Source organism: Petaurus breviceps, unplaced genomic scaffold (assembly GCF_028583685.1).
Source record: "Petaurus breviceps papuanus isolate PSGF00001 unplaced genomic scaffold, PetGlider_PUasm1.0 118, whole genome shotgun sequence".
In the NCBI taxonomy this organism is placed as follows: domain Eukaryota; kingdom Metazoa; phylum Chordata; class Mammalia; order Diprotodontia; family Petauridae; genus Petaurus; species Petaurus breviceps.
Window position 1 is genome coordinate 8,954,321 of NW_027185616.1, and position 24,235 is coordinate 8,978,555.

The 24,235-nt window shown below is 43.2% G+C and overlaps 1 protein-coding gene across 1 annotated transcript in view; it reads right to left on the bottom strand.

Moving 5' to 3' along the window:
* Positions 1-24,235, bottom strand: part of LOC138160939 (uncharacterized) — a 183,445-nt gene that overhangs the window by 81,699 nt on the left and 77,511 nt on the right. The window contains exons 34-42 of the mRNA XM_069087743.1: positions 23,016-23,150; positions 22,796-22,915; positions 20,035-20,127; positions 16,784-17,001; positions 15,045-15,238; positions 10,557-10,859; positions 10,033-10,262; positions 2,873-3,037; positions 1,336-2,454 (exon numbers count right to left, since the gene is read on the bottom strand). Coding sequence (XP_068943844.1) covers positions 1,336-2,454; positions 2,873-3,037; positions 10,033-10,262; positions 10,557-10,859; positions 15,045-15,238; positions 16,784-17,001; positions 20,035-20,127; positions 22,796-22,915; positions 23,016-23,150 — 2,577 coding nt within the window. The remainder of the gene's footprint in view (positions 1-1,335; positions 2,455-2,872; positions 3,038-10,032; positions 10,263-10,556; positions 10,860-15,044; positions 15,239-16,783; positions 17,002-20,034; positions 20,128-22,795; positions 22,916-23,015; positions 23,151-24,235) is intronic.

A 24,235-nucleotide genomic window follows, 5' to 3' on the forward strand; every position in this document is an offset into this window, starting at 1 on the left:
GCAGTCCCAACACATTTTTAGATTTAGAACAGGAAGGGGTCTCAGAGGCCATCTAATTCGAATCATTCATTTTACAGATGAAGAAACTGAGGCCCAGAGAGGATAAATGACTTGTCCAAGGTCATACAACTAAAGGCATAACAGGGATTCAAATTCATGTCTCTTGACTCTCTATCCAGGGTTCTCTATCTCAGATCTCTCTTGTCTTTCAACTAAGGGAGATGGTGGCTACAATGCTGGACTTGGCAACAAAAAATCCTGTCTCAGACACTTTCTACCTGTATGACCCAGAGGAATCTACTAATCTTCCTCACCTTCAGTTTCTTCCTTTGTTAAAATGGTATAGGGGAGGCTAGGTGGCACAGTGAATAGAGCACCAGCCTTGGAGTCAGGAGGACCTGAGTTCAAATCTGACCTCAGACACTTAACACTTACTAGCTGAGTGACCTTGGGCAAGTCACTTAACCCCAATTGCCTAGCCTGCCCCCCTCCAAAAAACAAAGCAAAAAAAAATGGTATAATAATAGTACCTACCTCATATGGTTGATGTAAGAATCAAAAGAGCTAATATAAATAAAACACCTTACAAATCTTAAAGTACTATGTAAATGCTAGCTATTATTATTAACTATTATTGCTACAAAACAGTATCTTTTCCCTCAGTGGAAAGATCACTGATTTTGGAGTCAGAAGAACTCAGTTCCTCTGCCATTTAATACCTGTGTGACCCAGGGTAAAACACGAACCCTCTCTTGGCTTATGTGTCCTCAACCATAAAATTAATGGAATATGTGACCTCAAAGCTCCCTTCTATGCTTGATTTTAAGACCAAAGTCCATGAAGCTATATGGGGTTCCATCGCTAAATTCCAGAATTAGAAATTACCCATACAGATAATAGAGGAAGAATTCTCCCCTTCCATCCTCAGGGAGAATGGACATTTCTCAAAGTGAAGGGACTGTTTTAGGGGTTTGTCTCCTCGCCCCCACCACACACACACACACACACACACACACACGCCATCACTTCTGGATCATGGTAGGTACTTAATAAAGCCTTATCAGGATGGAAGATCACAGAGCCAATTATAGCCCAAGGCCTATGTGGCTTAGCCCCTTTCCTTGCCTCAGTTTCTGTCTTCTTCTTCCCCAAACTTCTCCTTTGCTTGATTAACTTTGAAAGGGACCAAATCTCCACCCCCAGTATCTTTCTGGACCTCCTGCCTGCTTCAAGATTAGTGTGCCACAGGCATCACTGAGCCCACGCCCAGAGGCATGCAAGAGCCAAAGCAGCTTGAAACATGTCCTTCCCTGGGACGAACATGTTCCTCTCTACCTGAAAGTAGGGACAGTGACCACGGAGAGCCAGCTCCCACTGCCCGGGCTGCCTCCTCTCTCGCCGCCCCACACCGGACACCCTGCAGGCTCCACTCAGCAGCTCCAGGCTCAGGTCTGCCCGACCCCCAAGCTGGGCTGTTCCATGGAGCCGATTTCTCTTGGGAATGCCAGTCTGCAGCCAGCTCAGGATGGTGTGATGAAGCAGCGCCTTCAGCTCTGTCTTCTTCCCCCAGGATGTCAGCAGTTCCACTCTCAGTGACTGACCTTCCACAGTGACTCGGGCCTTGCTAACTAGCAAAGTTGGGCCATAGGTCACCCACCCCACCAGCTGGAGGCTTGAAGGCACAGGGAGGGTCTTCAGCTGTCTCCACTGATGCTCCCAAGTCCAATTCATCCTGGCCCCATGGTCCAGCAGCCAGATAAACCCGCTTGTGTGGAAAGAATCTTGGTTTCTCTGAACTTCCACGCTGCCCTTAATCTTTCTGTTTTTTGCTTTTGAGTGTAATGTCAATGACCACCTCCTGTCTAGGCCCTGTGGTTTCTTTTTCTGGGATAGAACCTGGAGTAACATGACCTTGGCAATGCCCCAGCCCTGCCAGTGAGTCCTTGCTGAGAGCAGCACACTTCGCCTGTCAAGGGAGGCATGAACATGCCCTTCAAATCCATGGCCACACAGCGTGGGGAGCCTCTGCATGTCTGCTGTGTGGTTGATGGATAGCATATCGGCTTCTTCCCTCATGGAGGAAGCCACTGTGCACTTTTTGAACCCTGATGTGTTTTGAACATCTAAGTGGGTATGGATCCCCTGTCCCTCTGCAGTCAGGTTTAGCCTGGCCTTCAGCCTACCAGGCTGACCCCTGAGCAAGGCTTTGACCTTCACATCTTTGGGGAGGTAGGAGAATGTGTGCACCAACCCTCCCGTGACCTCATGGCCATGTCCTCTCCTGTGGCAGCCTCCTGCACTCAGGCTATCCCCGCAGAAGGTGAACCTCACTGCACCACATCTACGGAAGCCCATGGTGGACAAGGAAGTCTGTACCTCAAATGGCTGGCGGGAGACATCCCCACTGCAGTGGCCAGACAGCTGACTGGAGGAGGCGTCGCCGCTGCAGTTGACCTGTAGGACCCAGGAGGCACAATTAAACATTGGAAGGATGGAGGCATCTCTGGGCAGGAGCGGAGAAGGGTCCTCCCCTCTTCTGTGACCCGGAGGACCCCACTCAAAAGTAATAGCAATCGCCCATCTTGTTTTTCCCAACAAGTGATTTACAAACACCAAGGAGAGGCCATCAGGTAGGGGTTCTTAACCTGAAATTCACAGAGCCTTAGGGATCCATGGATAGATTTCAGGGGCTCTGTGAACTTGGACAGGAAAAAAAAATTACATTTTATTTTCACTAACCTCCAATTGAAAATGAGTATTTTCTTCAACTGTTTAAAAACATGATTCTTAGAAGGGGCTTTACCAGATATAAATTAAGGGGAAGGGCTGCTGCTATGAAGAATAGGGCTTCACTTACCCTTGGCCTGCTTACCTGGAGCTGGGAGGGCACCACACCAAGAAGGCCAGGCACGCTGTGCTGTAGCCCTAGAACCACGTTCTCTGAATGGCTTCCACTTTTCCTCCTTTCCAGCGCCACGCGAATGTGTTCCCCGTCCAAGCCAGCCTTCACGCCAGCCACCAGCCTGGAGCCAGAGTTCTAGACAATGAGATTGGATGTCCCTCAGACCTTGACCCTGGGCCACAAGAGAGCAGCAGCTAAAGGTAAGAAGTTGGTGGTATATGCCCATCCGTTGGGGAAAGCCTGAACAAGTTGTGGCATATGAATGTAATGGAATACTATTGCCCTATAAGAAATGACGAGCAGGCAGACTTCAGAAAAACCTGGAAAGACTTACATGAACTGATGCTGAGTGAAGTGAGCAGAACCAAGAGAACACTGTACACAGTAACAGCCACACTATGGGGTAACCAACTTTGATGGACTTAGCTCTTCTCAGCAATGCAAGGCTCTGAGATAACTCCAAAAGACTCACAATGGAAAATGCTATGCACATGCAGGGAAAGAAGTATGGAGTCTGAATGCGGATGGAAGCATGCTATTTGCTCTCTTTTTGTTTCATTTTGTTTCTTCTTTCTCTTGGTTCTTCCCATTAGGTCTAATTCTTCTCTACATCATGACTAGTGTGAAAATATATTTAATATGAATGCATAAGTAGAACCTGTATCAGATTGCATGCAGTTTTGGGGAGGGGGGAAAAGAGGGAGGGAGAGAAAATTTGAAAATCAAAATCTTATGGAAATGAATATTGAAAACTAAAAATTAATTAATTAATTTTTCAAAAAAGAAACTAGTGGTATAGTAGAAAAAACACTGAACTTGGAGTCAGGAAGGCCTGAGTTCAAATTCTGCTTCCCACACACAGTTAATGTGTGAGAAGAGTCATTTGCTTCTCTTCTCTGTGGCTCAGTTTCCTTGTCTGTAAAATGAGGATAATAACAGAGCCTTCCCCATTGGGAATAGATGAAATGAAGTGATAAAAGTACTTTGTAAACCTTTAAGTGTTATATAAGTACTAGCTATTATGGGATCATATATTTAGAACTAGAAAGAGCCTTGGGGGCGGAAAGAAAGAGCCCAACACTTTACAGATTAGAAAACTAAGGCACAGATGAGTTAAGTGACTTGCCCAGGGTCATACAGGTAATAGGTCTCTAAGGCAGGATTTGAATTGAGGTCTTCCTAAAGTCCAGTCCAGTACTATATCCACTATATTGCCCAGCTGCCAAAATAAGGAGAGGGGTGGAGTAAATATTGTCCACTATAGAAAATTTCCCAGCCCCACTACGACCTCATTGGGCTACTTTGACCAAGCTATTTCATTTCTTGGGGTGTTCTGGCTTAATTTCATCTACAAAATGAAAATAAATATGCCTGCTCTGCCTACTTTATAAGATTGTAAGGGGAAAAATGAGATGATATTTGTAAAATACATAACCACAGTACCTAGCATATAGTAGGTGCTGTATAAAAGCTTGTGCCTAGCACACAGTAGGTACTGTATAAATGCTTATTATCCTCCTCCTCATTATTATTATTAGTGATGTGGACAGGTTTTGAAAAGCATAAAACACTGCCCAAAAACGGGATCCTCCAACCAGAGCCAGAAAGCCATGCAGAGCCTCCTCAGTTTGGTAGTATCTCAATCAGATTCCTCTTCTTCATCTTCTTCATCACCAGGCATTCTGGCTCAGACCTCACGAGGAGTAACATTTATCCATAAGCTGTCATTTTTGTGATGGTGGTTGTTCATCCTTTGTTTTTGAAGAGGATCAGTGACATCACAGGGTGATGTCCTGACTTGTGCATGAATTAGATTTAAGTGAGGCAGTTGCACAAAGTCATCAGCCCCACTGTCTCTTCTGAAACATGGAAGTCTAGTGGTGAGACAAAAGTCAAGATGACTGGAGATGGCCCAGAATGCAGTGAATGGCCTTGGCCTCTTCTATGCCTGCCCAGGCTCTAAGTCCTCCACAGTGCTTGCTTCTGCTGCCTTCATGGCCAGGAGAACATGTTCTCATCCACCCACTCCACCAGCAGAAGTCTTCACGTGTTTGAGGGAGACATTCCCCTAACTCACTGATCTGTCAATTACCCTCATACTGTCATTTTTAGGGATAGAGGTAAGGTCCCCAAAATATCTTGCCCACTTAAAATTTCTTTAAAGAGATCTTTGATCTAGACCAAGAAATTACGTTTAAAATTCAAATGCTCCTAGGAGAGGAGCCCAGGTGACTTAAATTCATGCTGAATTGTTAATAATACATACCAGATCCTTTGCTGACAGGATATTTCAACAAAGTTAGGATCAAGGAATACTGGGTATTTGAAAGGATCAGGGGAAGGACAATGCAGAGAAAGGTGAGGACAGAAAGTGAAGGCAGACGAGGAATATGAGACATTCTAGTGTTAAGCCAGCCTTGGACTGTGAATATGATAAGAGGATATCATTGTACTGGGGTGGAAAGGGAGAGGCCCCACAAGGCCAAGTGATTGGAGAGGCATCAAGATATAGTAGATAAGAGTCAGGAAGACCTAGGCTTTTAAAATCCTATCTCAGACACTCAGTTGTATATTACTGGACAAGTAACTTAAACTTTCTGTGCCTTAGTTACCCCATCTGCAAAATGAAGAAGGCAGACTATTGTGAGACCATGACCTCTAAGGTGCCTTCCAGCTCTGAATCTGTGAGATTGAGATTTCAGTGAGACTGGATTCTGCCTACAACCCAGTAAGTCACTTTCCAGATTCTCTTAGGGGAGGAATCAGGCCTGCTCTGCCCCTTTCTCCCCAGGTTGCTGGCTGCTTCTTTAACCAAGTGTTAAGATGTAGCATACTCAGTGACCATACCCCATAAACCATCTCTGCAGTTGGGATAACCCAGGTTGAAAGTAACCTACAGGCCTCAAACCCATCAGTAAGTTAGAGGGATGTCTATCCTGAGCATGGGAAGACCTGCCCAGGGGAATGGACAGATGAGAACAATCTTTGCCAACAGCCATGAAGACAGTGGAAGCAGGTGCTGTGGAGAGGTTAGAGCCTGACCAGACATCCAAATGGGCCATCGCCAATTGTCTTGACTTTTTTCTTGCCACTGAACTTCAACACTCCAGAAAGAAAGAATGAGGCCAACAACTTTGCACAACTCTGTCTCCCTTAAATCCAATACATGCACAAATCAAGGCATCACCATGTCTTCTAAAATAAAGGACAAAATACAAGAACCTAGTGTACTTTTTCTCAGTGGAGATGCCCTGTCTCAATCCCCCACATACATATATACTCTCTAGCCCTGTGTTTCATTCTGGGAGCTGGAAGAGAGGCCCAAGGGAAGGAAATAATCTTACTCCCCAGGGGCTCATCCCTTCCCTATTTCCTGCCACCAGCAGAACCAGAGACAGGTTGACATGTTGCAACAGATACAGTCTCTTATTCACATGCAGCTGATAATCTCCTGTTTCCTTTGGTGTTGTGTCCCACACTGATGGAAGAGGAAGATCTGCCCCTTCAGCTCTCAATTCAGTATTTAAAGATTAAGTGACAATGATCCAGACCAGGCCTTTGCCCAGACTGTCATTAAGCTTTGAAGGATAAAGGAAAGGGTCCCAGATCCCAGTGTACCTCTCCCACCATACTACTGCTGGGCTTAAAATTCCAACCCCGGGAATATATATCTCCTCCTCAAAACATGCACGCTTCTGGGAGGGAAAACACAAAGACAGCTCACATTTATAGATATTACATGGAGTTTTTTAAACCTTAAAGCACCGTACAAATGCCAGCTATTATTGTTTAGCAAAGCCCTTTGCATACATCCGATCCTTACACTATCCCCTCAAAGCACAGAGTAACTTCATTGTTACTATCCCCATTTTACAGATGAGCAAGCTGGTGCACGAAGAGGTAGCTAGTATTTCTCCAGCATGTTTTTCTCCTCACAGCACAGTATTCTTTGCCAGAGGAATCCTGGCACTCTGAATGTTTAAACTGGCAACACCCAAGGAGGGAGAGGGTGGCTTGAGCATTCTCGTTGAACTTTGAGTTCCAAATCTGACAGAGCTCTGAAGTTTAGTGCATGTGGATAATAGACAGCCTTTGTTTATTTGTCAAAAACCACATGAACCATACTACGTGTGCCGGGTCAGTAAAATTTATGTTAGAATTATTTATGTTTTCTTTTATCTGCAATAACACAACCTTCAACATTCCATAGCAGTGTGTGTCGGTGGGCAGCAGTGTTGAAACTCAAGCTCGGATCTGACTGCAAGCCCATTGGTTTTGTTTTTACATAATATCTTGGGATCATAGATGGAGAGAGGAAAGGGGCTTGGAGGCTGTCTAGTCAGCTTCCTCCCTTCTTCCTTTGCCCCTCCCCCTTTTCCAAATGAGGAATGGAGGCCCAGAGAAGTCATGGGATCGTGGAGGTAGAATGGGCCTCAGACACCATCTAATCCAACTCCCTCCCCCTTCATTTTTACAAATGACAGAACTGAGGCCCAAGGAGCACCTACGTGGTGCAGTGAATAGAGCACTGGCCCTGGAGTCAGGAGAACCTGAGTTCAAATCCAGCCTCAGACACTTAACACAAACACAAAACTAGCTATGTGACCTTGGGCAAGTCACTTAAACCCAATTGCCCTACCTTCCCCCCTCCAAAAAGCAAAAAACAAAAAAAAGAACAGAGGCCCAAAGAGGTCAGACAGGTTGACAGGTAGTATCAGAGACAGGTTTTGAGCATACATCCTCTAACTCCGGGTAATTTTCCCCTGTACCACATAACAAAAACAATAGCTACTGTCAGTTTGATCTTCACAATAGCACTATGAGGGTGGTGCTATTATGATTCTCATTCTACAGACAATAACAAGCATTTATATAGAGCTTACTGTGTGTCAGGCACCGGTGCTAAGCACTTTAAAATTATTATCTCATTTGACCCCCACAACAATCCAGGGAGGTAGGTGCCATTATTATCCCCATTTTACAGATGAGGAAACTCATGAGGTTAAGTGACTCACCCAGGATCACAAGCTAGTAAGTATCTGAGGCAGAATTTGAATTCAAATCTTTCTTGCTCCAAATCCAACACTATCCTCTATGACATCTCACTGCTATGATGCCTCCCTCATAATCAGTGACAATTATCTTAGAATCATGCCCAGAATGCAAAAGGGTAATGGGACAAGCTGCAACAATTTGGTGGAAATATCTCTTAGGAACATCTAGGGTACCTTTTACCAAGCAATAGAACGACTAGATCTTTATCCCAAAGAGATAAAAAAAAAAAAAAAAGGGAAAAAGACCTATATTTATAGAAGCTCTTTTGGCAAAGAACTGGGAATTGAGGGAATGTCCATCCATTAAGGAATGGCTGAACAAGTTGCTGTACATGATTGTGATGGAATACCATTATGCTATAAGAAATGACAAGCAGGGGTGGCTAGGTGGTGCACTGAATAGATCACCGGTCCTGGAGTCAGGAGAACCTGAGTTCAAATCTGGCCTCAGACACTTAACACAAAACTAGGCATGTGGCCTTGGGCAAGTCACTTAACCCCAATTGCCCTACCTTTCCCCCTCCAAAAAGAAACAAGAAATGACAAGCATAATTCTCTCCAAAAAACCTGGACTTATGTGAACAGATACAAAGTGAAATGAGCAGAACCAGGAGAACATTGTACACAGTAACAGCAACATTGTACAACAATCAACTGAAATGACTTAGCTATTCCCAAAAATACAATAAGCCAAGATATTTCCAAAGGTTTCATGATGAAAAATGCTATCCACCTCCAGAAAAAACCAATAAAGTCTGAATATAGATCGAAGCATACTATTTTTCACTACATTTTTATCCTGTTTTTCCCCCTTTGCTCTATTTCATCTTTCACAACCCACTAGGAAATGTTTTGCATGATCACACATACATAACTTATATCCAATTGTTTACCATCTTAGGGAGGGTGGAGATGAGGAAACGAGGGAGAAAATTTGGAACTCAAAAATTTTTTAAATGAATGTTAAAAATTACCTTTACATGTAATTAAGAAAAAGGTAAAATACTATATGTTTTTTTAAAGTGACACACTCTGAGGCAGAATTTGAATTCAGATCTTTTTTACTCCAAATCCAATACTCTATTCTTTATGACAGCTCACTACCATGGTGCCTCACTTACAATCAGTGATAGTTATCTTAGAAATATACACAAGGGTAATTGGACAAACTACCACAATTTGGTAGAAATATGTCTTAAGAATATCTAGTGAGTGGCATTTTGGGACTGAGAGTTATTTTAGCCTAATTCCCTAATTTTATAGATAAACAAACTATAGAGAAAATTACTTGTTTAAGGTCATTCAAGTAGTAAGTAGCAGAACTCCTGGGAACCAAGTCAAGTACTCTTTATATCATAATCAAGTCTCTCTAATTTAATGCCCTACCTACTTTCCAAATAACTTTTAAATGATCTTGCCACATAAATCTCCCATGGTAATTATTTTTTGGACTATGCCTATGATTTTACTGGCAGAGGGAACTTCCAGCAAGGAAATTTCATCTACCAAAAGAGGTAACTGTTTTGCAGTGAAGGTGTTTGGGACACAAACAGATTCATTGACTTACCTAAGGTCACAAAGCTGATATGTTTCAGATGCAGGTCTGGAATCAAGGTCTCCCTAATGCCAAGACTGGTTTTCTATCCACTATGTAACAGTACCTCTCAAATCCCATGGGAAATTAACAAACTGGCACTCTAATTTGCTAGTGGGCACCCCAGTCTGATTACTCCTGGGTGAAATTATAAAACCAAGTTTCTAAATCTACAAAGCCAAGGACCTTATCCTGGATCTGTGATTGTTGCCCTACTCAGAGGCTCACACCTCACCAGGACTAACAGACCTCTTTTTCTTTGCCACCCTCTCAACTGTAATAATTAGGAAGGTCATTGAAAAACTCCACAGTCTGGCGTGAGAGCTGACCTGTTGTAGTGTACTGTTAGGAAAAAGTTCTAGGTGTTAAGAGGGATTTGAGATCAGTCAAGCGTTTTACATCTGCCCTTGCCATGCCTCCTCCTCCTCACCCACTCTCAGACATCCTTGTCAAATAAGACCCCACATTAAGTAATGACTCACTTGGTAATAACAGTCTCCTTCAACCAAAAAGGGGATACCGAGCTGCCTGAAGTTTTCGACATTGTGGCTCAAGTTGGCAGTGATCCGAGCTTCTGGGAATTCCCCAGAAGGTACTTCTACCCTGAATGCAGCATCAATATGGCCTCCATTGCTCTGCAGCCCCAGGGTCAGCCTGTGGTTGGGAGCAAGGTAGGTATGGGAGAACAGAATCTCTCCATTAGTGGGTAGTCCTGGATGGTAAGAGACACACATAGAGATAGGAGAAATAGAGATGATGAGATGATTAAAAAAACTCAGCCATTTCCTCAAGAGCTATGTGGGGGTTGAAGGAGGAGGAGAAAAGAACTTTTAGTCAGTCTGTGGGATCCTTTTACAACTGTGTCTTCCGTGACCTTGGATAGTGGAGACTTGGTTGGATTTTCATGAAGCAAACAGGAGCTTGGGAGAGTGTAGCCGCCCTTCTCCCCCACCCTAATCCCAATCCATCCCCAGTGTAGGGTCAGAGCACTTTCTGCCTTCCCTACCTGAATTTCTTAAAGTGCTACTGTTGTGGGCCAGATTGGCAGAGAGCTGCCTGTGCCCTGGAGCTACGAAGCAGGCTGTGCCCAGGGACAAAATGGTCTCATCTGCATGAAAGGAAGCATGGGCACGATAGCCATCGGGCTGGGTCTGTAGCTGCGCCCTCAGCTTAAGCTCCTCAGGGATGACCTGAGTGCCATTCTGAATCATCACACAGGTCACGCTGTGCGTGCTGCCATTCCCCAACACGTGCTTGTCCCTCAGGTGGAGCCTGAACGTGGCAGCATCAATGAGGATGCCGAGGTGCCCTGTGGGAAACAGACAGTGTGACTGCTCAATGCCGCACAGAGGGGTAGGAGAAGTTCTCCAGGTAAGGAACTCCTTTTCTGATGGCCCCAAGACACTAAGTTAGGAGGAGGTTCCAAACGCTTTGCTCCTCACTGTCCCTTGGAGAACACCTCCTTTGCCCATCACTTAGCCATTCATTTACTTTGAGGTTCTTTTTGTCTGTCTGTATCGCCTAATTCACATCCTTGTTGCAATGTTCCAGCTTCCAGCTCACTCCCCTTCCTTCTTCAAGGATTACAGCACTTGGATGACCATCTTCATATCCACCCCAGGCCTTATGCTTATACCTTTATATACCCTTACACACACGCACATGCACACACACGTGCACACACACACACACACACACACACACACACCCATGGTGCTACTTCTTTAGCTCCCATCACCTATATCTTCTCTCCATTTTAGCCATACTCGGATACTGTCACATCTTAGATTTCACTGTCACTGATGAAGGTGACTGTGTTACCTCCCTGATCCTGAACTCTGAAATTCCTCTCTCTGTTCATTACCTTCTATCTATTTCCCACCTAATACTTATTTCCATGACCCTCAGGTCCCCTCCTCTTTTCCTGTTCCCCACACACTTGCTCCCCTTTCCTTTCCCCTCTTCATAAGCTTGGTTAGAACTGGCACTGGAACAACTTAAGCTTTGTCCTAGGGCACCAAAATGTAACAAAATAAAATAGTTTAACAATTTTGAAAGATTTTGCGATTTTAAAATGGTCAAATTTACATTTTGAGAACCCTTGAAATTTGATAGCCCAGAAGCAACTGAACTTGACATCTAGTTAGCAAGAATAATCAGTTAAATAGTAAGTTAGTTACCTGATGGCATGTTTCCTCCCTCCAGAGCTGGCACCATAGGTTAGCTTCTCCCTGGCATGGCCCCGTTCTGCTTGTCTTTAGTGTTTGGGGATATCCTCCCTCCTAGGGCTTGTGTTTCAGGGTCTTAGGGTATCTACCCACAAGGATCTTGTGTCTTGAGGTCTATCCTCCCACTCAATGGAATGTGACTTAATTACTTGTATCACATAATCATGAATTACAAAGTTGGTCTGAGCACTCATGTGTTCTATTCTCTTTGGGCTTTCCAATTTCTAGTTACAAATCTCCCCAAGGTTGACAAATGTAACCGTATGCCATTGTCTTCCCATGGATGCCTCACTCCCTCACCACTTGTCAAACCCCATGCCTGGATTACTCTTGCTATCTGCATATCTCCTATACTGTTGAGCACTGCTTCAAGTCACACAACTATGGCACTTCTTGAAATAGCTCCCCTAAATCATCATTATCATCTTCTTCTTTTCCTCCTCCTCCTCTCTCTTTTTCTCTCCTTCCCTCTCTTTCTTTCTCTCCTCTCTCCCTCCCTATAACATTCTGTCTTCTCTTCCTCTCAGCAGGTCTTGACACCTATTATACTAAAAAAAAAGAATAAAATAAAATAAAAATCCCAGTGCCCACTTCTCATTCACTACATAGCTCTAAACCACGTTATGTCACTTTCTGTTCACAGTCCTCCTTTCCCAGACCAACACCTCTATTTGTGCTTTTGATTTTGCTTCATCTCATCTTCTCCGGCAACTTGGCTTTTTCATCATTCCCTCCTTCTCTTCAGTTTTCCCCTATTTATTAGCTCCTCCCTCACTACTTACAAACATATCAGGCCTGTTCACACTTTAAAAAACCAACGGTGGAATTTGACTTATTTACAGCTTTTGATACAGAAAAATATCTCTCCTCTTGCTAATTCTTTGTCATTGATTTCATGACATGACTCTTTTCCGACCACTCCTTTACAGTCTGCTTTGCTGAATCATCATCCATCTCCAGTCCCTAAATGGGTGTCCATCTCAATGCATTGTCCTAAGTCCTTTTCTCTTCTTTTTCTACCTTTTCTCTCTTGACTCTATCTTTTCTACCCAGATTACTCACAAATCCAACTTTGTTCTCTCTGTGGAACTCAATCCCAAATTGCCAAATGCCTGTTAGCTATGTCCAACTAGACGTCCCATCAATACCTCAAATGTAACATGTCCAAAACAGAACCTATGATCATTCCCCCTAAATTCATCCCTTCTTCAAATATCCCTAAGTCTGCTGACCATACCACAATCCTTCCATCCCCCAGGTTCACCTCCTCAACTCTTCATTCTGACCCACACTCTCCTCAACAGCCTCCCCCCATACAATCAGTTGCCAAATCCTGTTGATTCTATCTCCATGAAACCTGTATTTCTCTTTGTTTCCCCCATTCACGTAGCTACTATCCTATTCAATTTAACTCAGTACTAATTTACTTAATACCTACTATGTGCTAGGCACAATATTAGGTTCTGTCATTACAAGGACAAGAAACAAAACAGTCTCTGCCTTCAAAGAATTTGTTTACATTCTACGAGGGGAAAAACAAGATGTAGACAGATAAATAGATATAAAACATATTTTCTGTTGTTCAGTTGTTTTCTAGGCATGCTTAACTCTTCATGTCCCCATTTGGGGTTTTCTTGGCAAAGATACTGAAGTGGTTTGCCATTTCTTTCTCTAGCTTGTTTTACAGATGAGAAACTGAGGCCAACAGGGTTAAGTGACTTGCCCAGGGTCACACAGCTAGTAAGTGTCTAAAGTCAGATTTGAACTCAGGAAAATTAGTCTTCCTGACTCCAGGCCTGGCACACCACCCACTGCACCACCTAGCTGTCCAATAAAACACACACAGAATAATAATTAAAAACAATCAACATGTAGATAGTGTTTTCAGGCTTGCAATGCATTTTGGCAGCATTGTTACTATCATCTGTATTTCATAGTAAAAGAAACTCAGATCCAGAGAGAACACCTCTTACTTATCTTATACCTAGTCACACAGAACCAGGTCTCCTGACTCCAAATCCAGTGCTCTCTACAATATGCCATATCGCATCTCATTAAGCACCTTCTATGTTGGATAGCTAGGATAGAGAGCCAAGCCCAGTCAGGAAGACTCATCTTCTTGAGTTCAAATCTGGCCTCAGACACTTAACTAGCTGTAGGACACAGGGTAAGTCACTTAACCCTGCTTGCCTCAGTTTCCTCATCTGTAGAATGAGCTGGAGAAGGAAATGGCAAACCACTCCAGCTTCTTCGCCAAGAAAACCCCCAATGAGGTTACAAAGAGTCAGACTTGACTAAAACCACTGAACAACAACAAATGTTGGCCTTGGAGACAGAAACACATAGGTTCAGCTCCTGCCTCTGACGCATACTGGATGTGTGACCCTGGGCAAGTCACTCAACCTCTCAGTATTCTAGGCAATTTTCTAAAATTAAATGTTGCAGACAAGGTGACAATATGTATTAGCAGAGAGAGTTCCCTTATCCAAGAGCCACCTAAACCAATGAAATAACACGTCTAGTCCCTGTCTCCAAACATATATTTAGGTATCAGACATTGGGCTAGTGCTACCAACTTCTCCTTCATTCCCAGCTGGTAGTGACCTTCCCCTCTGGATGTCAGGAGATGGAGAGAAGTCTTTGGCTTCCTTTAAGTCTCAACTAAAACCCCACCTTTGACAAGAAGCCTTCCCTGATGCATTTTAATACTTGTGCCTTCCCTCTCCTGATTACCTAAAACTTTTCCCATCTGTATTTTGTTTGTACAAAGCCATCTCCATGTTACCTCCCTCGTTGGACCTTGAGCTAATTGAGAGAAAGCGCTGTTTTTTGCCTTTCTTTGTGTCTCCAGACCCTGACCCATACATGCTTGTCGATTGACTGATGTCACAATGGACTTTATTTTGCACTCTTCTGGTGAACCTGATGTGTAATATTCCGCATTATGGTTATCTGTGTTTTTGCCTTACTTCCCTACTGGACATCTTCAAGTAGTTCCTGGAATGGCACAGATGTAGAACTAGGGTTTCCACTTTAAGTTGAAAGCATACAGACAAGATACTCTGAGACTCCAAAGGCTGTTTGTTCGTTCATCTGGTAGAAGTCTAACAGCCTTCAGGGTCTCAGTATTTTGGGGTTTCAGTCGATGTTTCTTCACTAAGTACCTCTTTCAAAGTCCCCCAACCCTAAGATTGTCTTCTCCTTAAGTTTTCCAGTTTGGGGCCATTTCTCAGACTCCCCCTCCCAGGCTGTGAAGGAAGACACACCCTCATTGCTGTGGTTCTTCTGTTTGAGAGATCCGGTGAGGTCGAGGAACTTTGGAACAGCCCCCCAACTGTCAACGTTGTGCTGGACTCTGCCCTGCAGGGACAGGATGGGCTCCACCTTCTCTTCCTTAAGTCCTGAGAAAAATAGCTGAGCACTGTTCTGATTGAGCGTCATCTTAGTAAAGAACCAGACCCTAGGAGCAAAAAAGACAAATTGAAGGGGTCAGAGTGCCCACAGTCATTCCCAAAGGCCTAAGACTCCTGGACATTTCCTTTAAAGCCGGGGTTAGAGCATGCCTACTACAAAACAATGGAAGAGGAGAAGTTTGTCTCTCCCTTCCTCTCCCTCTTTCTTCCCTCCTGATGCCTTCTTAAGAAATGTACTCACACCACTTCCTGTCATAGAAACATAGAAGGGATCAAAGTTGGAAGGAACCTCAGTGGACATCTAGCTCAATCTCTTCATTTTACAGATGAGAAAATGGAGGTTCAGAGAGGTTCAGGTCAAGATCCTGACTTACTCAGGATCATGCAAGAAGTAAGCATCAGGTCCTATGATTTCAGATCCAGTTCTCCTTTCACTGAACTACATTACATCCTTCATCTACAGCAGCCTAGTATAACAACCCAACCAGCTCATAGCATTGAAGACCCAGTTGCCTCTGCACTGCCAAGTCTTTCCTCTCTTTTCCCCATCAACACTTCTATTCTCCCCAGCAAATACTCCCCTCTCAAGTTCTACAGATCCAGTCACAAACTGTATCCTTCATGGCTCAGCCCTAGGACCATCTCCAACATGAATGGAACCCTTCCTGACCTCCCTTCTTCAAAAAGAAATAACCTCTTTCTCTTCTGAACCTCAGTTTACTTTGTATCTCTTATACTTTCCCATTCTTCATTTTTTTTGCATTTATTTATGATCATGTCTTACTTCCCCATATAGACTATATGCTCCTTCAATGCAGACATCATGTCTTACTTGACTTCTTATCTTCTAATATCTTTAACTCACCCCTGCTTCACACTAGGGTGTAAATGGCAGCTTCATTTACTCATTCATGCATTCAACAAACACCTCCCATTTGCTAAACAGTATGTTAGGCACTGGGAGAGATACAAAATTAAGCTAACATAGTGTGAAGCTTAGAATTTAATAGGGAAATAAGACACAAATGCAGGTAATGATAACATAATTTTACATGACAAGTTCATTAGAGGATCACAAAATCAAGTAGTTTGTGACGTCCAAGTGGAAAGGTCACTTTCATTCCAGAATTAGTGAAGATTTCAGGGAGAAAGTGGAGAAGGAGATGGCAAAAGTAGTATTTGAATTGCATTTTAAAGGAGGTACAAGGATTCAAAAGGCAAAGAGCTTAATGTGTTAGCCTTTTCATGGGTAGCAAATTATAAAGTGGACTCCGCACCAGAGGCAAACTTGTAACCCAAAGGAATGAATTTCAAATAGTGGGATTTCAGATATGTTCATAGGAGAAGGATAACTGAGCAGTGAGATCTTTCTCAAGGGCCATACTCATGGGTCACCCATAGTCATTATCATGGAACACATAACAACATAAGTAACTGTGAGTGGAGGGGGTACTTCTAGCAATAACCCAGATATCCTTGAAAAGGCAGTAAATGCCCCAATGCAGTATGGTCTTGAGTGTTCATCAAATCATCTCGTCTACTCACCAGACCATTTGCTGGCCATTACAACACTAGCTCTTGTAAGCTATTACCTTGCTGGAGTGACCTTGCTGGATAGCTGTAACCACACTGCCCTGGGGCTGGTGAAGACGGCTTGTCGGAGTAGAGCACTGCCATCCCATCCCTGGGAGCTCTTCCTGGCCTCTCTGCTCATGCTGGCCTCTAGCAGAGCCAGCTCCTTCCCCGAGGCATGCACAGACAAAGAGCCATTGATGCTTTGATCTTTGTAACGCTTACCAGCAGCCTGGACCTACAGGATGGATCAGATGTGGACAAAGGGGTCAACATGGGAACCTGCCCTATAGCAAACGGGAGCCATAACGGAGGCATGGTTTGGGGAAGGAGAGAAGGGGAGGTCTATCTGAAGCCCACCTATCTTTCAAAGTCCAATTCAAGTTTCATTCCCTCCATAAAGTCTTTCTAGCTCACTTAAACCCACAGAGATTGAACTTGAAGACGCTTTGTACCTTTGGGCTTTCCATGACACGTAGCACATACATTCTGGTATTGTTAGCTATCCTTTCAAATAATTTGTCTACTCAAATAGATTTTAAGCCCTACACAAAAACTGAGGCAGCTAGGAAGGCCTGGAGTCAGGAAGACATCTCCTTGAATTCAAATCTGGCCTCACTTACTAGCTGTAAGTGACCCTGGGCAAGTCACTTAACCCCATTTGCCTCAGTTTCCTCATCTGAAAAATGAGTTGGAGAAGGAAATTTTTAAAAAGCACTCCAGCATGTGACTCCAAATGGGTCATGACTGAGACAACTGAACAACAAAAAAATCAAAGGCTGCACTAATATAAATGAAAACGACACTAAAATATATCAGAGGTCAGATTAAGTATAATGACTAAATTAAATATATCTATATATTATGTTAATTAATATGTGATAGGAAGTGGTATATTGAAAATATATTAAATATAAATAAATATGTTTTATATATCATATGATAATTAAATATAATAAATTTAATTGGTTCCAGAGACCAACCATGAAATATACCTCCCTCCTTCCAGTACAATGGTGACAGCCTATGGCGGACGAGTATTGTATATGCTGTCAGGGGTGGTTGCTGCAGCAGTTGGTTCTACCAACTTATTTTTCTTTCTTATAAAGGAGATTTCTATTGGGTAGAGGCAATTCCATTGGGAGTAATTGTAGAGTTAAAAAACAACCCAAAATGTATTAATAAAACACTAGAAATAGGTTTTAAGCTCCTTGAATGCACAGAGGGTCATATTTTTAAAGGAAAGAAGGAAACAAACATTTATGAAGCACCTTCTGTTTGTCCGGCACTGTGCTTTACAAACGTTATTTCTTTTCTTTTCTTTTTTTTTTGGAAGGGGGGAAGGCAAAGCAAATGGGGATAAGGGACTTGCCCAAGGTCACACAGCTAGTTAAGTGTCGAGTATCTGAGGCTGGATTTGAGTCCAGGTCCTCCTGCCTCCAGGATTGGTGCACTGTGCCTCCTAGCTGCTCCTACAAACATTATCTCAACTGATCCTCATAAAAACTCTGAGTGGTAGGTGTTACTATTATCCCCATTTTCCAATGGAGGGAACTGTTTAAAGTTACAAACCTAGTTAAATGTCAGGGTCCAGATTTGAACTTGTCTTCCTCACTCTAGGCCCAGCACCCTATCCACAACACCAGCTAGTTGCCCCTAATGAATTTATTTATTTATTCATTCATTTATTTATTTATTTATTTTAAAGCAATCGGGGTTAAGTAACTTGCTCAAGGTTACACGGCCAGTTATTTCTGGGTGTGGTGCTAAGTGTCTGAGCCTGGATTTGATCCCAGGTCATTCCGACTCTGGGGCCGGTGCTCTTACTCACTGGGTTGGCTGCCCCAACCCCTAATGCATTTAGCACATAAGATACTGCATTATAGTTACCTGTGTTTGTGCCTTATCCCCCCTCCTGAGCTATAAGCTACATTAGTGAAGAGTCATTAGCAAATTCTCCCTCAGTGCCTCAAACAACACTCTGGATTCAGTAGGAACTTAATAAATGTTCACTGAATGAATGAATACTTCATTTATGTCTCCCATTGTGACAAGCACAATGTAGGCACCAAATAATTGCCTATTAAATTGGATTGAGAACAGAGAGGCCTTGGACTGAGCCAGTCCCAGTACCTCTGATCAGGTACAGCAGACCAAGTAAACTCTAAAACGAATCCTCCCAAGCATTTCGTCCAACCTGATCCACTTTGTTTTCTCAGAATTAAGTATCTCCCTGGGAGGGAAAAACACTTGACCAAAAACTAAAGGGAGCTGATGTCTACGTGGCACTTTAAAGTGTACAAAGTGTGTTCTTTACTTATATTATATTATATTATATTATATTATACTTATATTATATTACTTATATTATATTTACTTATATCATCTGATCCATGAAACAATCCATAAGGTAGATTTTACTATTCTGATTCTGTAGATGAGGCTCACAGGTTAAGTGACTGACCCATGGTCACACAGCTTCCAGGACCAGTACTTTATTCACTAGGTGGCACAGTGGAGAGAGCGTGGGCCTGGTAGCAGAAAGACAAGTTCAAATTTGACCTCTTGTATGTATGCATGCATGCATGCATGTATGTATGTATGTATGTAGCTTTTTGGAGGGGGAAGGTAGAGCAAATGGGATTAAGTGACTTGCCCAAGGTCACACAGCTAGTAAATATTCAGTGTCTGAGGCTAGATTTGAACTCAGGTCCTCCTGACTCCAGGGCTGGTGCTTTATTCACTGCGCCACCCCTTGACCTCTTGTATTTGATAGCTGTGTGATCCTGGGCAAGTCACTTAATGTCCTGTTGCCTCAGTTTACTCATCTATAAAATGGGGAAAATAATAGCACCTATTCTCCAGGTCATTGTGATGGTCAAATGAGATAATAATTACAAAGTGCTTAGGAAAGTTATTAGCGATAGCAGTATCCCACAACACCTTCTGTTATAGTATGAATCACTACCCTTTGAGATGTTCTCTTCCTATAATTCAAAGGGAAAGGAGACATGAAGAGGAAGTTTGATCTCTTTTATAAAGAACCAAAAAATCTGACCATTTCTGAGCAGTTTCAAGAACAGAAAACGTAGTAGTTTGGTTTTGTTTTGGATCTACCTTGGGATTCCTACCTCCCCATCCCAAGAGCAGCATTTAAAAAACAGAACCTCCTTGATTCTGTCTTCATGCCCCACCCCCTCCCAGCTTGCCAGATTACATGTGAAAAATCTTCCTAGAGAGGCTACTCAGAATTCCACAGATGATACAGTACCTGGAAATTCGGGGGAAGTGTGACCCTGGCAGGATGCCTAAGTTGGGAGAAAAACCCAAAGTGAGACTTGGATCCATTCAGCTGAAGCAAGAACTGTAGGTATGAGAGGAGAGAGGAAGAAAAATCAGAGAGGCGAGCTGGATATTCTCAGGAACCCAGGGGAGGGCTCTGTGTTGGAGGTTCAGGGCAAAAAGTTCATCCAAAATTTAATCCAGAGCCCTCTGTCGTTCAAGAGTTATCGATCAAAAAACATTTATCCCAGGGCGGCCAGGTGGCGCAGTGAATAAGAGTGCCAGCCCCAGAGTCAGCAGACCTGGGATCGGTTCCAGCCTCAGATACTTCACACCCACACACACAAAACTGGCCATGTAACCTTGAGCAACTTACTTAACCCCAATTGCTTTAAAAAAAAATTTTATCCAGCACAAACTGTATGCCAGACACAGGGGGTATAGAGACAAGAAGGAGACAGTCTTTGCCCTCCAGGAGCTTACTTTCTAATTGGTGATATAACAATATGTACACATAAAAGTATATGCAAAATGTAATCAAGGTAATTGGGGAAGGGGTGGGGTGGGGAGCAGAGGCATGTTAAAGCCAGCTTGTACCAGCTTCTAAGAGCTGATTGTTAAATTTATCAATGTCAACTTTTACACCTCAGAAATTGGCAAAAACTAAGGTAAATCAGAACTTGATTTATTGTTTTGCTGATTGTCTGGAGTTAAGAAAGTGTTAGAGGAAATGTTAATAAAGCAGATTTAACATAAAAGTATATCTGAGGGGCAGCTAGGTGGAGCGGTGAATGGAGCACTGGCCCTGAAGTCAGGAGAACCTGAGTTCAAATCCAACCTCAGACACTTGACATTTACTAGCTGTGTGACCTTGGACAAGTCACTTAACCTTAACTGCCTTGCCATCCCCTTTCCCCAAAAAAATATATCCTACATTTTCATAGAATTGGTTGTTAAACATTTACTAGCACACTACCATAGCTATGTATAGACATATGCATATGTATACACACATATACATGTGTACATATAAAACTTATTCAACAATAAATAAAAGTAATTGAGACAGGGAAGATACTAGCAGCTGAGGGATGAGAATGGGGATGAGGAAATGTTTTGTGCAAAGATGCTTATGTTGAATTTTGAAGGAATCTAGGAATCCTAACAGGCCAAAGAAGGGAAGGAATGCATTCCAGGCATGAAGGACAACCTGGGCAGAAAAAGAGACAGGAGATTGGAACAGAGAGCAGACCAGTTTAGAAGGGGACCAGTACAATAAAGTTAGAAAGGTAGGTGGGTGTAAGGTTATGAAAGGCTTTAAATGCCAAATGCAGAGCCCTATGGGACCTGTGTTGGGTCTTAGAGGTAGGAAGCAGTCCCAAGGGTTTAATGAGGAGGTCAAACTTGTAATTTAGGAAAATCACTTTGGCAGTTCAATGGAGGAAAGACTTGAATAAAGGGAGACTTTGGGAATGGAGACCCGTTAGAAGGCTGTTGCAGTATAGTTCAGACAAGAGGTAATTCAGGCCTGAAATATGGTGGCTGCCGTGCAATTGGAGAAAAGAGATTATTAAGAGATAGCGTGAAGGTAGAATCAACGAGATTTGGTAACTGACTTGATTTGTGAGGTGAAGGAAAGCGAGGAGTCAAGGAGAGCACTGATGGTGGAAAATTTGATGAACGGAAGGATGGTGGTGCCCTTGACAAATAGTAAAGTTAGGAGGAGAGGTCGGTTGGGGGAGGCAGAGAAATGAGTTCTGTTTTTAGACACGTTAAGTTTGAGATGTCTACAAACAGAGGTGTCAGATACTAGGTCTGCAACACTACTGAGTGTAGTCTGAACCAGATTAAAATGTTATTGGGAAGTATTTAACAAAACAAATGAAAATACAGTAAAACATAGATAACATCACATTTTAAAACTAAGTCAATATGTTGGGATCATTATGTATGGAATAATGGCCCCCATTTCTTGTTGAATTTGGCACTCCTGGTCTGCAGAAGTTAGAAATGCCCTGAAGGGAGTTAGTGATTTGTAAGTAGAGGATAGAGGAGGTTCTAGTGACAGTCTTTTTGGGCCTGAGTTACCACACCAATAAAATGAGTGGGCTGATTCCAAGGTCCCTTCCACGTTTAAATCTATGGTCTGATAATATTAGGATGAAGGATGGGAGCACCAGAGAGACCAGAGCTGAACATAGATATCTGGGAGTCTTATACATAGAGATGATAATTAAACTTATGGGAGCTGATCAGATCATTGAGAGAGTGTAGGGAGAAGAGAGTCCAGGACAGACCTTTGGAAGACATCTACAGTTAGGGGGTGTGGTAGAAGAAGAAACTGAAAAACACAAAGTACAGTAAAACAGGGAGGAGAACCAAGAGGGAATAGTGTCACGAAAACCCAGAGGAAAAGAAATCCCAAGCCTTTGACCCATACAACCCACCATCCCCACAGCACACAGAAGGTCCACAAGATAATGGCTGAGGGACTTCTGGGATTGCCAGATTCTATCCTTTTCCAATCTTGCCTTCTCCTGCCTGTCACAAGCTCCCTCTTCCAATAAGCCTATACATTCACTAACACCTGTTTGGCCGGAAGGTCTGGTCTTTTCTGCTTGGTCTATTTACCAGAGAAAACAGATTTATCACCTAAGACACCTCACCAAGCGCACTTGGAAACCCAGAATAAAACAGACCCACCCTTCTTTTCTACAACCCCAGAGGAAAGGACAGGTCAGCTTCCCCACCTGAGATGTGACCTTCTGGCTGACAGCAGCTTGCAGAGTTACACCACAGTCAAACTCTCCCACAGGGTGCTGCCTGAAGAAGATCTCACCATTAAGGCCCAGTGCCTGGGGGATCTTCAGCTGAGGAAAAAACACAGCCAGTGATATTCACTCTTCTGGAGAGAGAGAAAAACTCTGAGGTGAGGCTAGAACCAGGAAGGAGTCACATAACCTTGGATACCTGAGTCGAATGGGTCAAATCCAAGTTCAGGCCATGATGGAAATCTCCTTCCATAGACTCATTACGGTGCCTTCCCTTCAAATGTAGGATGTCTTTCTGATTAACTTTCAAAGCAGCCTCGACGTCCTGGTTACCCTGGGTACAAATGTAAGACATGGATGCTGTTACAAATCCCTCCTCTTCAAATGGACATTGAACAAGGAGATACATATGCTGTGTGTGTAGATATAGGTTTATATGTGTGCACATATACACATGTGTATATGTATGTGCACACAGAACTTCATCTTTGCAAGTCAGCCTGTCCTCTGCAACTTACGGTCTTGAAAAACCAGCTGCCCTGTGCCCTGAGAGGTTCAGTAAAGGTGTCAAAGGTGGGACTTGAATGTGGCTCTTCATGATAAAGTGGTGATTCTAGGTTATGCACATATACACACATGCACAGGGGATGGATTTAGAGGCTCACAAATCTAGAGCTTGAAAGCTATTTCTAATCCAACCCCCTCATTTTACAAATAAGGAAACTGAGGCCCGGACGACTGTTACTTGCCCAAGGTCTCTTAGGTAATAAGTGACAGAACAAGATTTGAATCCAGGTCCTCTGACTCAAGAAAAACAAAATCACTCTTTCCGCTGTCCTTGCAGGCAGCTAGAGATCAGGTCTGAAGTCAGGAAGATCTGAGTTCAAATCTGACCCCACGTATGTAGTAGCTGTGTGACCCTGGGCAAGTCATTTAACCCTGTTGGCCTCAGTTTCCTCCTCTGTAAAAAGAGCTGAAGGAAGAAATAGCAAACTACTCCAGTATCTCTGCCAAGAAAACTCCAAATGGGGTCACAAAGAATCAGACATAACTAAAATGACTGAATAAACAGATGAGGGATTAAGACCCAGGGAGGATAAGTGACCTACCTATAGGCATATAAAGTAGTAGCATTCATCAGACGCAGGATATTAATCCAGGTCCTCTGATTCCAGAGTCCTTACAGCTAGGGGGGCAGCTAGGTGGTTCAGTGAATAGATCACTGGCCCCAACGTCAGGAGGACTTGAGTTCAAATCCAGCCTCAGACATTTGGTACTTACTTGGGCAAGTCACTTAACCCCAATTGCCTTGCCTTCTGCCCTCCAAAAAACAAACAAATTAGAAGGGGCCTCTGAGCTCATTTATTCCACTGCCTGCGTTTTATAGAGAAGAAAACCAAGGCTTAGAGAGAGACCCAA